We start from the raw sequence: 14916 nt of genomic DNA on the forward strand, positions 1-14916 counted from the left end.
ATCTACTCGCCTCGGCCTCCCAAAGTGCTGAGATTACAGGCTGAGTCACTGAGCCCGGTCTAAGCCCTTTCCTAAGCCCATTCCAACCCTCCAACCCCACAGACAACGTGTCCCCTATCTCCCCCCACCCCGCCAGGTCCCCAAAGCTCTGAGTTCACTCCCCAGTCCTGTGGATGAGGTTGTAAGCATCACGCAGACTTGTGGACTCTCTTCACTAAGGTCCCGTCATTCTGAGGGGTCTCTCTAGTGTTGGCACCAGAGAGCTGGGCTTACAGAAGAAAATGGTAAAGAATATTGACCAACTGGGGCAAGGAGGAGCCCGTGGCTTCACCTCTCTGGGATCTTGCTGCCAGGACAGGTGCACAAGCAGACTTTTAGGCAGAGTAAAAGATGGTAGGGCTGTGGGCTCAGCCCCTCCCTGCTGGCGACATGGAGCCCCACCTCAGGGCCAAGGCCGAGTTGAACATGGTGTTCTGTCATCCTGGTGAATATTCAGCTCTCTGTGTCCCCTTGGCTGGTTCCTGCCTATGCAAACAGCCACCTGGGAAGGGGAGGCAGTGGGTGTGGCAGAAGTGGCAGTATTGGGGGACAGTGAGGGAAGACAGCCAAGGCTCACTGAGGCTGGCAGAGGGAGCTGCACCAAGCCCACCATGGCCCGCCGGATGTGGGGGGCCTGCATCCTCTGTGTGCTGAGCTCATTACCAATCGTGAGTAGCCAGCCCAACCCTCCTGCTTCTCCCACTGGACTCCAGATTTGGGAGTTTTGGGGCCAGCTGGAGCCTGGTGGAGACCAAATCCCTCCTCCCCCCACCATCCCCAGCATGGAAGTTCCTCCCTACCAAGCAGGTGGCAGGCTGGGGCTTGGAGAACTCCCAGCTCTGGGGACTCCCTCCACTTCCCGCCCCCATCAGTCTGCTCTGACTCTGGGTGGCTCTATTACAATGACCTTCTTGAGGCTGAGCTGAGCCTGCCTCCCTGCGGCTTCCCTTAGAGCCTGTCTGTGCCCTCTGGGAGCTACAGAGACTCTTCCTTAAGACAGTGCCTCAGAATTGGAAAGCAGAGTCAGACCCCTCAGCATATGACAGGGGGTGATCGGGATCCAAGCATATGAGTGGGGGTGATTGGAAGGGCCAGTGTCTGAGTGGGAGTAATCAGGACCTCAAGCATATGACTGGGGATGATTGGGACCTGGGACTCTGGCATGTGACTAGAGGTAATTGGGAGGTCCAATATCTGACTAGGGGTGATCAGGACTCCAAGAATATGACTGGGGTAATTGGGACCCCAGCATATAAATGGGGGTGTTTGGGAGCCCCCGTATCTTAGTGGGGGTGATTGGGACCCCAGTACATAGGCAGGGTGATTCATCAGAGTGTTGGAGAATCTCGGAATGGTTCATCTTTCTAGTCCTACCCGCTACCCTCCCTACAACCTCCCCCTTACAGCTGGCCCTGTGACCACAAATTCTTATCACTTGTTGGGCTTCCCCAAATTCTCCTTCTTCTCAGGAAGTGTGGGTGCTGTCTATCCCTCCTTCTGGTGGGAGCACTCATTAGAGCCCTGGTTCCTTTGGCCTCAATGGTTCCCCAGATAGTCCCCAAGAAGATGTGTCAGGAAGGGCTGGGGCTCACCAGACAGTGGAGTAGGAGGAAGGCCAGACAGAGACTGTAGCTTCTCAGCCACCCTGGATCACAGCCAGGTTGACTGTGTAAGAAAGTCCCATGCAAGGCCCGCCTACCCTCCCTCTTTCCCCCACTTGTGGGCTGTCTGTTGCCGGGGGATGCGGGGAGATGCCACGGATGCCCTGGATGAACCGGGGGCCACGGAGTTCTGTGGAGGAAGCCAGGAGCTGAGTCTGGGCATGCACCCACCAAAATGGAGACCTAGAGCCTGGGCAGCAGGTGACAGCTATACCCTGGGTACCCACAGGGCCAAGCAGGAAGCAGCAGAGCTGGGCCAAAGCTGGAGTCTGGGGATTGGGGTCAGCAGGTCGGGACAGGAGAGACCTCTCCTGCCAGGGCAAGGCTGGTGGGGGTGACCCTACTTACTGGGCTGGGTCTCCAGGTCCTCTCCTAGCCCACTGGCCTGCAGCCAGCTCCTTGGGTCTCTTCCATGAGGTCCCCACTGTCAGTGTCCCCACTCTGGTGGTCCAAGTCCTGCTCTCTGATCTCAAACCCAGTATCACATCCACACTGTTTGCTGCTCCTGCATTCCCGTCAAAGAAGAACGCAAGCAGTCAAGTAATCACGCGCTGACAGGGACTCTGCCAGACATGGGGGGTGAGAGGGAACTGTGTGTGAGGATGACATGGGGAGGGAAATGTAGACTTGCCACCTCCCCACACAACTCAGACACTCCCTGAATAGACCTTTCTGTCTCCTTGTTTTTGTACATGCAGTTCTTTCTGTCCTGAATGCCCTTCTCCCTTTCGTGTGTGTGTGTGCGCATGTGTGTGACTTCAAGCATGCTTTGTCCCTAGGCCCAGCTCAAATGTTCCCTCCCCAGTCCTTGTGAGAATGACACTCACCTCCTTGGTGCCTGTTCTGCCTTTTGCACGGGGTCTATTAGGACCCCCAGTTTGCACCGGCTCTATTAGGACCAGGCCCTCCCTGCTGTACCAGACACCCTTCCCAGTGCAGCCTGGGAAACAGAAGTCTGCACTGGTTGACCTGGATGTGTGTGTTGTGTAAAAATCTGTGTGCTGCAGATCCAGTTCACAGTGCAGAGAGCCTGTGTTTTAGAGCGCTGGCTTCTCATGCAGAGGGAGGGAGGGTGCTGGGAATTCCTGCCGTTGACTCCCTGGAGAACCTGGTGAAATGCAAAACCCTGGACCCACCCTAGATCTCTACATATTCCTGGCTCCATCCCAGTTGATCTCTGGTTGGTTCAGGGCCACACTTTCAGAAATACTGCTAGAAGATTTCCAGAAAAACAGCTTGTTTTCCAGCTGCCAGAGATCATTCCTCATGGTTATTGGGCTGCACCATCTCCTTCCCTGGCTCTGGCCCTCCTGCCCCTGCCATGAGGACCCTCAGGATTATAGTGGGCCCATTGATGGATGCTCTTCCCACCTCAAGATCCTTAACTCAATCACGTGCGCAAAGTCCTTTTGCCAAGTGAGATAATATACGTAGAGTTTCCAGGGATGAGGACGGGAACATCTTTGGGGCCCAGTATGTCACTTGCCAAAGTAGTTTATGTGGCATTGCTTCCAGGGAGTAGGAGTGTGGGAGGGGGGAGTCACGAAGGGAAGGAGCAAAGGCCGAGGCAGGACCAAGCTGGCACTGGCTGCTCCAGGATCTTCCGAAGCATTTTGCCTAATGTGTCTCAGAGCACACTTCTGTGGGGTGTAAAGGGAAACATTGAACCAAAACTCCTTTCTTCCTCCTTTCCTCCTTCCCTCCCTCCATCTCTTTTATCTCCTTCCTTCCTTCCTTCTTCCTTCCCTCCCTCTCTCCTGCCCAACGATCTCCTTCCTTCTTCCCTTTCTCCCTCCTTCTCTTGTATCTCCTCCCTCCCTCCTTCCTGAATCCTTCCTCCCTCCCTCCTCTCTTCTCACTTTTCTTTCTCTCTCCATCCCTTTCTCCTTCCTTCCTTCTTCCTTCCCTCTCTCCCTCCCAACTATTTTCTTCCTTCCTTCTTTCCTCCCTCCCTCCCTCCCTCTCTCTTGTCTCTTCCCTTTCTCTCTCCTTCTCTCCCTCCTTCCTTCCCTTTCCTCCCTTCTTTCCCTTTTTCCTTCCTTTTCTTCTCTATAAGTACTGTAAGGCAGGCCTGGGCTTAGGATCAGGGCACAGAAATGAGTCAGGCCTAGTCTCTGTTCTTGGGTCATTTAGACCAGAGAACCCGGAGGAAGCACCCGGTTGGCTTGGCTCATCCTGTGAACTCTCTCCTGCAGGCCCTGGGCCACATGCCCCCAGCATGTGACTTCGTTACCCAGTTGAGCGAGGATGAGCGTGCATGTCTACAAGCCTCGGAGGGCATGCCCAACACCACCCTGGGTATGGGGCTTGGGAAGGGGCGGTGGCTTCTACAAGTTCTTTGTCTCCTCAGTACTCACCTCAGTCCTCACCTCCAGAATGCTGGGCAGGCTTGACCCAGGCTGAGTCCTCCCTGCTCCCCTCTGTCCACCCAGGCTGCCCTAGGACCTGGGATGGGCTGCTGTGTTGGCCGCCCACCGGCTCTAGCGAGTGGGTCACACTCCCCTGCCCGGATTTCTTTTCTCACTTCAGCTCAGAGTCAGGTGAGTAGTCCTGACTGTGGGGGTGGTTTCACTTGGAAGTGCAGAGCCTGGCGAGTGCATCTGTGGCTTTGGGAGACAAGCAGGCCTGGGTTTGAACACCAACATCCCTTCTTCCAGAGTGACCTTGGGCAAGGCAGTCAACCCTGCCCTCCACTTCGTGAACTGTGAGCTGGGGTGCACAAGAGCATTGGCTGCACAGGGAGGATTAGAGAGCAGATCCTGGAAGTGCCGGGCCTGGGGCCTGGCACCAGATATTGGCAGGAGGTGGTCCCGAGGGTGGGGGAGGACGGGGCCTGCCTTCCTGCCTCAGTGCTACTAGCTGCCCAGGATGAGGGAGGGTGGAGGTGGAGGGACCCACTGCTCAGCGAAGGCCTCCTTTCTTCCCCACTGCCGGTAGGATGGTCACTGCTCCTCAGGAAATTCCCTCTGGTAACAGATGGCGCCTCTGAGGTCAGAGACGAGAGGCCCCAGAGTGTGTCCCAGGCAGGCTGGGCCTGGAACCCAGAGCTCTGCAGGGAAAGCTACCCTCTCTCTGCCGCTGAGAGGGACTGTCTATGCAAACCCTGCCAGGGTCACTCAATGGTCCATGGACCCTCCTCCCCTTCTTGGGGAGAGAGAAGGAGTTGGCCTAACCAGTCTCTTGCTTGCCTCCCAGGGACTGTGAAGCGGGACTGTACGATCATGGGCTGGTCTGAGCCCTTCCCACCTTATCCTGTGGCTTGCCCTGTGCCCCTGGAGGTGCTGGCTGAGGAGGTAAGAGGCTTCTGGCATCCTGGAGGATGGATCAACATGGACATTTGTATGGGTAGTAGCCTGCACAACTGCAGGGTCTGCCATTCCCGTGACAGCTGTCAGGTTGGAATATTAATTACAGCAGTTTTCCAGCAGATGGCAGTGATATGTCCAGAGGTGAGCGGATCTTTTGCTAATTTGCTCAAGGGTGGTGCATGGGCCAAGTCACTTGGAGGGAGAGAGGATGCAGAGGGCATGGAGATACGCTGGCCACTCTCTCACTTCTGTGCCCAGGCCTCTGGGGCAGGGAGCTTTAAGTGGTTCTAGAGGAAAGCAAGGCCCCTGGTGGCCCTGGGCAAGCTCCATCTCTTCTCCTGCCCCTTGTCTGTGGAGAAGTGTGCAACTATCTCCTTCCTTTCTCCCTTTCTCCCTCCCTCTCTTATAACTTCTCCCTCCCTCCCTCCTTTCTTCCCTCTTTTCTCCTTCCCTCCTTGTGGTGCAAGCCAGAGAGGGAAACTCAAGTCCAGGACCGATTACAGAGAACCCCTATTTGTAAGCCACTTCCACACCCATCATCTCATTTCTCTCTCCCCTCACTCCTGAAAGGTAAAGCATGACTGTACCCATTTTTCAGATGAAAAGACTTGAGTCTGAGTGGGATGGTGATTGCCTGAGTTCTACAGCGGAGTTGGGATTGGTGCCAGTGCCTGGTTCCTGGTCCCTTCCCTTGCTGGCACCCTCGGTCTCTAGGGGGCAGGCTGGACTCTGACCCATCCAAGCACCTGGGCATGAGACACTTTTGCCTGCCTGCCTGTGGCTGTCCCCAGCTGTCCCCGGCTGTCTCCTTTATTCAGGGACGTTGTGTTCCCAAGTCGGTGAGCAAGCTGGATGTCAATAAACAAGCCAATTTCCTCTTGGGCTTTTGTCATTCCCCAAGGACGTGTGGTTTCTGCTGCTGTCTGTCCCCACCTGTGATGAGCATTTTTGCTCGGCCACTGTCCCTCTTTCACAGCAGGTCAGGGGAAGACAGGCTGTGAGCAAAGGCTTCAACGCACAGAGGTGGTTTTCCATGGTACCCACGACACTTCTTGCCCAGATGGGCAGTGTCAGGATGGAATAACACAGGCCTCACCTGCTTGATCGCCAAGGTTCTCTGTCCCCCAAAGGCCCAGATGCTGAAACTTTTTTCTGTCTCTTCCCTCCCCCAGAAATCTTACTTCTCCACGGTGAAGATCATCTATACCACGGGCCATAGCATCTCTGTTGCAGCCCTCTTCATGGCCATCACCATCCTGATTACTCTCAGGTTTGCCATCTGCATCACTAGCTTAATAACCTTCATTGGCTCCCTATTACCCAAAGGACCAAGTCTGATTCCTTGCCTGAAGAGCCAGGAGGTTCCCGGACCTAGCCCCCATGTCTTTGTCTCGTGGAGAGCCGTCTCTTCACACATCAGAACTCACCTCACCCTCCACACTTGGTTGGTGTGGCCCTCATTCGAAGCCCAGATCCCGACTGCATCTAAGAATCCTCTATGCCTCCTACACGGAGCCCTGCTTGACTGTTCCAACTCTCTGACCCTTGTCCAGCCTTCAAAGTCTGAGCCCATGCCTGGCCCGGGCTGTTCTCTGTCTCACGGAGCTAAGTCACATCGATCATCCAGGGAGCATCCATGGGCAGTACCTGCTGTTTCTGCCTCTATTTCCCCAGACTGTGAGCTCCCTCAAGGCAGGGACTAGTATTTCCCCATTCCCGCAGTGACCCTGAGCCCAGGGCAAAAGTCGGTCAGCTGTCCTCCAAGGCTACACTGAAGCCTCAAGCTCACCTCAATTCAGCTCAGTTTGATTTGATTCCATTCGATTCACCTCCAGCCTGCTCTGCACCCAAGCTGGCACCTGCCGTGGCATCAGAAGTCCCTCCCTCCCTCTGTTCCTCCTCTTTCCCATCCCCCCAGGAGGCTCCATTGCTCCCGGAATTACATCCACACCCAACTGTTTGCCACCTTCATCCTCAAGGCGGGGGCCGTGTTCCTGAAGGACGCCACCCTCTTCCATGGTGACGACATGGATCACTGCAGCTTCTCTACTGTAAGGGCCGTGGTGGAGGGGCTGGGGGCGGAGGAGGGCTATTAGAGACCTGGTTGTGCTTCCCCGGCCTGCTCTGTCCTGTGGGCCATCACTGGGACTCCCACATGGCCAATTACAGGGCAGGAAAGCATCCCTCGATGCCGGCCTCAGGTCCTAAGTCCCCTGGCCAGTCCTGGAGGATAGTGTCACTCCAGTCATTTCCTGTGTTTCACCACTGGTCTTCTCCTGTCCTTTCCTGCCCCTCAGAGCAATCATTGGGTTGGGCTGGGGTGCATGTGAGGGACTGGGCACAGCTGGGTCCCTCTCATCTTCACGAAGCACCCCGGGGACAGAATGTGCACAGGTTATGGGACTCCCAGGTGGAGGAAGCCGAGAGGGCTTCCAGGGAGGAGGAGGTTTTGGGTCAGCATCAATGATAGGGAGATGGGGAGGGGAGACATGCCAAGTGGAAGGCCCACTATGAAGGAACTCTCAAGACAGGAGGACCTGGGGCATGTCCAGAAAAGGGGAAGTCATGGTGGAAGGGAGTGGTGAGAGGAAGGGGAGACTGGACTGTAAAGGAAGTCGGGTGGAAGGCGGAGGCCCAGACCCGAGGCTCAGTAAGTATACTGGGGGAGGAGCACAGAGACCCAGCACTGAGGCCTTGGCAAGTGCGCTGGGAGTGAACAGCTGAGTGAGTGACTAGCAAAGGACCTCAACTAGTTAACGGGAGGACTAGTAACCATATACACCGAACACTTATTATACACCAGGCATTGTGCTAAGTGCTTTACACACAGAGTTGACCGGTGCAGGGGCTGGGGGCGCTGATCTCCCAGGAAGTCAAAAATCTGCCTAGAACTTTTGACTCCCCAGAACCCTAATGACTAATAGTCTCCTGTTAACTGGAAGCGTTACTGATAGCATTAACGGTTAATTAACACATACTTTGTACGTTTTATGTATTATGCACTGTATTCTTACAATAAAGTAAGCAGGAGAAAAGAAATTATTATCAAGAAAGTCATAAGGGGCCAGGCACGGTGACTCATGCCTATAATCCCGGCACTTTGGGAGGCCGAGACAGGAGGCTTGCTTGAGCCCAGGAGTTCGAGACCGGCCTAGGCAGTATAGCTAGACTTTGTCTCTACAAAAATAAAAAATAAAAAAAAATTTAGCCAAATGTGGTGGTGCTCACCTAATCTCAGCTACTTGGGAGGTTAAGGCAGGAGGATCGTCTGAGCCCAGAAGTTTGAGACTGTAGTGAGCTGGGACTGTGTCACTGTATTCCAACCTGAGCGACAAAGTGAGACCCTGAACTGAAAAAAAAAAAAAGAATAAGGAAAAGAAAAGATATTTTCTATTCATTAGTGGCAGTGGATTATCATAAAGGTCTTCATCCTTGTCATCTTCATGCTGGTCTTGCTGTCTCAGAAGTGACAGAGGCATAAGAAAGTCTATCTATGAGTGGAACCTCACACTTTGAACCCGTGTCTAGGGTCAATGATACTCTCTTTAATTTTTAAATAACTTGAAGAAGAAACCATCACTCTCATCCCATTTTGTAGGTGAGGGGCAATTGGCAGGTCACTGGCTGGGGCTGGGGCCAAACGTGGGTTGTCTGGGGCTGGGGCCAAACCTGGGTCATCTGGGACTGGGGCCAAACCTGGGTGGTCTGGGCTCAGAGGTGGTCCCACTCGCCTGGCAGGTGAGCAAGTTATGCAGCGAGTGAATGCATGCGCGGGTGGTACTGTGTGTTTGCAGACAAGAGCTGGGCCTGAATGAACTCTGTTCCCTGGTCACAGCTCTGGGGAGGGAGGGTGTGAGAGTAAAAGCAGAAGTGACTCTTAGAGTTTCCCTTGACTCCCATGAGTCATGAACAAGGACAGAAACCAGGTTCTGGGAAAGTTTCCTTTCACAGATGGCGCAAGGCATGAGGGGTTCGCATAGCCAGTAGACAGGACATCAGAGCCCAGGCTGTCCCCAACCCACATCTATACCCTTAGCCATCACCTTATACTACTTCAGCCCTTCTGGGAAGCCCAAGGAATCGGATGGCCCAGCCTGAGGTGGCAGGGCCCGGAGGTTCCGGGTCTGAGTGGGGTAGGGGAGACTTGGATGGGGGCTTCCATGGGTGTCCCAGCTCTGAAGTACCCACATCCTGGCCCCCAGTCTCTCTGCAAGGTCTCCGTGGCTATCTCCCATTTCGCCACCATGACCAACTTCAGCTGGCTGTCGGCAGAAGCCATCTACCTGACCTGCCTCCTGGCCTCCACTTCCCTCAGCTCGAGGAGAACCTTCTGGTGGCTGGTTACTGCCGCCTGGGGTGAGCATGGGGGCGGGTGGGACACCGTGGAGAGGCCGAGGACTGGGGAGGCCCAGGGAGCTCACACAAAGGCCCCTTCACCTCATGCTGAGGCCCAGGGAAGGCGAGGATGGCCGCAGCCCTGCAGCAGGTGCTGGAGAGCAGGACCAGTCCCTGGCTGTGGCCTGTGCCTGCTCCTGCCTTTGCAGTGCCCTGTGTGCCTGGTGGTGGGGCTGGGGAACAGATCTCAGAGCCAAGCATGCAGACCCCCTCGCTCTGTCTCCTCTATGCCCCCACAGGGCTGCCTGTGTTCTTCACTGGCACGTGGGTGGTCTGCAAGCTGGCCTTCGAGGATCTCGCGTGAGTCGGCTGGGAAGAGGAGAGGAGGGACTTCCCGGCTAGGCTGGGGGGTGGGAGACCAGAAGGCAGTCGGTGGATGCCTCAGAAAGGACATGGACTGGGTAGGAGAGGGGGTTCAGGGTTACTCGGTGGAGTGCGACTGTCCGGAAAAAGGGAAGTCCTGGGGCCAGCAAGGAGCCATCAAATCCACCGACTTTAGAGATGTTTATCCAATGAGGTGAAGAGAAAGGGTGGGTCCAGCCTGGATTGGGGTGCCCCTTTCAGGGGAGGCTAACTGGTTGCGTCAGGAAAGAAGGCTGGAAGGCAGGCGGGGTGAGACCAGGGATGTGAGTGCCGGAAAGGAGACAGCGGGAGGCGTGTGGGATGTCACAGAACAGGGGAGTTTGCAGCCACTGTGTTCCTGTCCTTGCTCTCCAGGTGCTGGGACCTGGATGACAGGTCCCCCTACTGGTGGATCATCAAAGGGCCCATCGTCCTCTCCGTGGGGGTCAGTCCCTGGGCTTTATTCAGTCAACCTCCCTGAACCCACTGCGGGGCTGCGCGTGGGAGTTGGGATACCTGGGTTCCAGCTTTGCTCTGCTGCTGAGTGTCTGTGAGACCCTCTCTGGGCCTCAGTAGCCCATTGGTAACCAGAAGTGTGTTCTCAACCAGCAGGCAGGCTGCTGCAGCTCAGAGTTTTGATGATCTGGTGAACTGGTTGCAGACCTTGGGAGAGACTGGGGGTGGGGGAAGTAGGCGGAGCCTGCGGTTGAGCACAGCTTTCTCCCCGCAGCTCCCACACAGAACACAGGGCAGTGAGGACCGTTTCACACGGCCTGCATCCATGGGCAACCTATTCTCAGCTTAGCAATTGTGCAAAGTGAGGGGCACCTGCTTTGTGCCAGAGAGGAGCCTGGGAGGCGGTGGGAGGCCCACGGCAAGCCCTGACCCTCCCTACCTTGATCCCAGGACTGGAGGGGGGTGCTTGAGCCCTGCTCTGCCCTCCAAGGCTTGCACGAGGGCCCTCCCAGCATGCAGGCTATAAGTTCTGGGGCGGTCGTCTGTGCGTCCATCTACTTGCGCATCCCTGTGTGTCAAGGATTCGGGTGTCTAGCCCCCCAAAGTGCTGAGGCCCCACCTCAGGCCATCCAGGGCTACCCCTACCCTTGCCCTGCATCTTCCCATGCCTCTGTTCACAGGTGAACTTTGGACTTTTTCTCAATATTATCCGTATCCTGCTGAGGAAGCTGGAGCCGGCTCAGGGCAGCCTCCACACCCAGTCCCAGTACTGGTACAGTGGTGTGTGTGTGTGTGTGTGTGTGTGTGTGTGTGTGTGTGTTTGTGTTGGACACTGAGAGAGGGTAAATGAGGGGCTTTCATGTGGTTCTGTCTCATCCAGCAGGCATTCAGGGTCCCATCTCCATACTCTTCCCCATATTCCCAGAGAGAAAATAGATCTGGCCCCTGTCTTCTAGGAGACCACATTTGGAAGGATGGGGACTCCAAACAACCAGTTGCCATGCCAATGAGTGCTGGAATCAATTTCTAGGGAAGCCTGGGGCAGGAGATCCTTTCTAGATGGAGAGAGGGAAAGAGCAGGGAAGACTTCCTGGAGGAAGCAGTCTTTGAACTAGACTTTGAAAGATGCATAGACTTTGGAATATACTAGGACAAGAGCACTTGGCAGAGGGAACAGCAGGATCCAGGGCCCTGAAGTAAGGAAGCCCAGGGTGCGTGTGGGAGGCAGAGATGCCAGGTGGCTGTACACAGAGTGGGTCTGAGGAGGTGGTGGGAAGGGAGAGTGGGCTGTGCACACTGGAGTCTCTAATCCCAGCCTTGGGAGCCAAGAGCGTGTCTTTCCTGCAGGCGTCTCTCCAAGTCAACACTCTTCCTCATCCCACTGTTTGGAAGCCACTACATCATCTTCAACTTCCTGCCTGACAATGCCGGCCTGGGCATCCGCCTCCCGCTGGAGCTGGGGCTGGGCTCCTTCCAGGTAAGCCCCCAGCAGACACTCTTTCCCTCCAAGTCCTCGGGCAGGCGGGAGCTGCTGGTGTCCATAGGCCTTGGTGAACTTCATGATAGGGCGAGTGCTATTCTTTTCACCCGTCACCCATCTGTTCGACTGTCCATCTGTCTGTCCATTTTCCATCTATCTATCCATTTTTTCTATCCATTCAACCATCCATTGACCCTTCCTTCCTTCCTTCCACCCACCCATTTGTTCACTCTCTATTCATTCAGTTACCCACGAACCCATTCACTTATCTATCCATCCATCAATCCATCCATCCACCCACCCTTCCATCCGTGTGTCTGCTTGTCCGTCCATTCATCCATCCATCCGTTCATCTGCCCATCCACCCATCAACCCTTCCTTCTTGCCTTTCTTCTGTCCTTCCTCCCATCCATTCATTCATTCTCTATTCATTCAGCTACCCACGAACCCATTCACTCATCCACCTGCCCACCCTATCTATTAAACTTTTACTGAGCCCCTCTTATGTGCCAAGTGATGTGCTCATTCATGAGGGATGCCGAAATAAAGTCAGAGAAACGGGCCAACAGCACAGCCCTGGCAGACTTACTATGACAGTTCTATGAGACAATGTCCCTGGCACATAGTGAATTATAAATGCATCTAAATTTCCTTTTCACACACACCTGGCCCAAGCCAGCGCCTGGGGTTGGGTAGGGAAAAGATAGTAGAAAGACTAAGGACACGTTGGTGTCAGGCCAAAGTGCTCTGATGGGGCTCTCGCTCTTTGCTCCGCAGGGTTTCCTTGTGGCCATCCTCTACTGCTTTCTCAACCAAGAGGTATGTGCTCTCGATTAGCTCTTGTTCTTCCAGCCCCCCTCCCACTAGTCCTAAGTCCCTCCCCTCCTCTCATGCCCAGGCCCTGTAAATCCCATCTCAGGCCACATACCTTGACTCAGGTTATCCTTTGTGAAAGTCTGCCCCGAGTTCCTGGATCGATTTGAACCTGAATGCTTCCTGTAAACATCTTTTATCCATCCCTTCTCTGAGCCAAGCCAAGTTCTACCGTCCATACATCTGGAAGTGGGGGAGGCCTTCGGGGGTCAGGAGAGGCATTGGGGTGAGGTGTCTAATGGCATCTCCCGATTTGGTATTCCTAAAATTGAACAAAAGGGAGAGTGGGGGAGGGAGCATGTTAGCTGAGGGTCAGATATTAGAGAGAACAGAGACAGAGAAGCCACGAAAGTCCAAGGTGGACACACAAGGAACTAGGAACACAGAGTCAGATGCAGAGACAGGGAGGCAGATCCCACCCAGAGTCAGGGAAACAGAGAGCACCTAGAAGAGAGAGGCACAGAGAGAACGCAGGAGGGGAGACCGACATGAATAGACTGAACGGATGGGGCTGCTGCACCTGCAGGACACGGGCAGAGGGCAGACGCAGGCGCCAAGTGGAGTCTGCCCAGAGGACACTGCGTCTTCCTTCCCCTCAGGAGGGTCTTGCTCTGGGGAGCGAGGAGGGAGATTTCAGCTCAGTGCCCCAGACTCGCTGGCCACCTCTGCACGGCGGGGTCACAGGCCTCCTCTGGTGGCCGTGGATTCGCCGTGGGCTCTGCGTTCTGTGGGAGCCCAGCAGCCAGTGCCCTGTGCCCTAGTTGTGGACTATGGCATCCCTCTCCACTGCTACCTCTGTCCGGACTGTGCTTTCCCCTCTGACCCCCGTCCCTCCCAGTTCAGCTCCTTAGAGTCTCACACAGCCTTATTATGTGTCAGGACTACAGTGTCTGTAGCAGGTCATGGGCCCTCGGGGATCCTGGGAGGACCACCGAGGCTGGTCGTGTCTGGGAAAGGAGCTTCCATGCAGAGTTGTAAAGGAGTCTGTCTCAGGAAGCAATGTTGGAGACCAGATGGTTACATACCTCTGGGAATGGGGAGCTTATTAGCTTTACAATAGCTCTTTCTGTTGTCAGGCACCCGTGGGGAAAATCATCTTTATGTGGAACAGAAATCTATCTCCTTTTCTTTTTTACCACAGCTCCAGTTCAGCTGTGTTAGGTGGACTCATCTCTCAGCTCCCTCTGCCCCCGACCTTGGACATGGAACGATACAAACAGCCCTGCCCCCTCAACCATCCCACCCTTCTGCTCCACTGCAGGCTACTTTTTCAGATACCATCAGTTCCTGCAGCCCCTCAGAGTTCAGAGTCCTGTCTCCCTTCGGGTCATGCCCTCTGGACAGATTCCCACTGGCCCAAGTCGTGCTCACAAAATCAAGACCCAGAGCAGGGTCTAAGTGATTCAAGGAGTCAGGGTAATTATTCAGCCAGGAACTCAAGAAAGCACTCGTAAATGTTTTTCACTAGGAACAGACAAAGGCAATGCTAAAAGGCAGAAAAAGGAGCTAAGGCAATAGTGAGATACCTACAGGAAGGAGGAAGTAGTATCCTCCAGAGGTAGTACTTAGCAGTGTCTGTGGCCAGTCCTGGCTTTTCCTGCTGTGTCTCTGTTTCTCCTACATGGTGTCTCTCTGCATGCTCAGTTTCATGGGGGTTGGGTAGCAGAGCCGTAGTGGGACCTTCCTAACAGCCTCTCTCTTGTCCCCGGAGGTGAGGACTGAGATCTCGCGGAAGTGGCATGGCCATGACCCCGAGCTTCTGCCAGCCCGGAGAACCCGCACTAAGTGGACCATGCCTTCCTGCTCGAGGGCAAAGGCGCTGACGTCCATGTGCTAGGCTGGCCCCTTCGCGCAACCAGAACCCACACCTGACTGGGGGCAACTGTAGTGGGTCTGCCCCTCTCCTGAGTCACGAAGGATCCCCGAGGACCTTCAGGCCACACCCCACCCAGCTGCTGTTCAACCCTGGGCAGGGACAGCCCTTCAACCCGCCTCTGCTTCTGACCCTTTCCCTAGACCCCTGTATGCCCACCTCGGACGTCCTCGGTCCTCTGTGTCCCTTCTCATCATCTCCTGGGGTCTGGGGGCTCTAGTCCAAGACTCCAAGGAGCCAATAAACTTGTGAATGAATTGATACTGGAGTGAATATACGTGCCTCTGGGGGGGGGGAGCGTGTCCACACCCTTTATTTAATGGACATCATTCCTTGGTTCGTGCTGCATTGTAACTCCTTGTCTGTGCCAGGCCACTCCTGTTTTATTCACGTGTAAAACACACCCTCTTTTGTCCCCACCCTTGCTCCCTCTGCCCACAGGCAAACAAGCCCAAGTGTTTAATGTGACTGTTTTTTTATGGGTCTTGC

General features: G+C 55.0%; 1 protein-coding gene across 1 annotated transcript; it reads left to right on the forward strand.

Annotated features, from left to right (window-relative positions):
* Window positions 1-650: 650 nt before the first annotated feature.
* On the forward strand, window positions 651-14391 carry GHRHR (growth hormone releasing hormone receptor). The gene is made up of 13 exons (XM_008051428.1): window positions 651-707; window positions 3896-3998; window positions 4133-4240; window positions 4896-4993; window positions 6181-6278; window positions 6927-7059; window positions 9211-9364; window positions 9643-9703; window positions 10121-10190; window positions 10882-10973; window positions 11549-11678; window positions 12459-12500; window positions 14266-14391. Exons 1-13 carry the CDS (start codon window positions 651-653, stop codon window positions 14389-14391), a joined length of 1272 nt encoding a protein of 423 aa, XP_008049619.1.
* Window positions 14392-14916: the final 525 nt, after the last annotated feature.

The sequence above is a fragment of the Carlito syrichta genome, unplaced genomic scaffold (assembly GCF_000164805.1).
Source record: "Carlito syrichta isolate Samal-C Ts95f unplaced genomic scaffold, Tarsius_syrichta-2.0.1 Scaffold172482, whole genome shotgun sequence".
Classification (NCBI taxonomy): domain Eukaryota; kingdom Metazoa; phylum Chordata; class Mammalia; order Primates; family Tarsiidae; genus Carlito; species Carlito syrichta.

What these genes read in the sequence shown, in the direction of transcription:
- GHRHR (XM_008051428.1), top strand. Translation starts at nt 651, where the DNA reads ATGGCCCGCCGGATGTGGGGGGCCTGCATCCTCTGTGTGCTGAGCTCA. An exon ending in TGGAGGTGCTGGCTGAGGAG is followed by an intron (nt 4,994 to 6,180) that starts GTAAGAGGCTTC and finishes TCCCTCCCCCAG; the next exon opens with AAATCTTACTTCTCCACGGT. An exon ending in CCATCGTCCTCTCCGTGGGG is followed by an intron (nt 10,191 to 10,881) that starts GTCAGTCCCTGG and finishes CTCTGTTCACAG; the next exon opens with GTGAACTTTGGACTTTTTCT.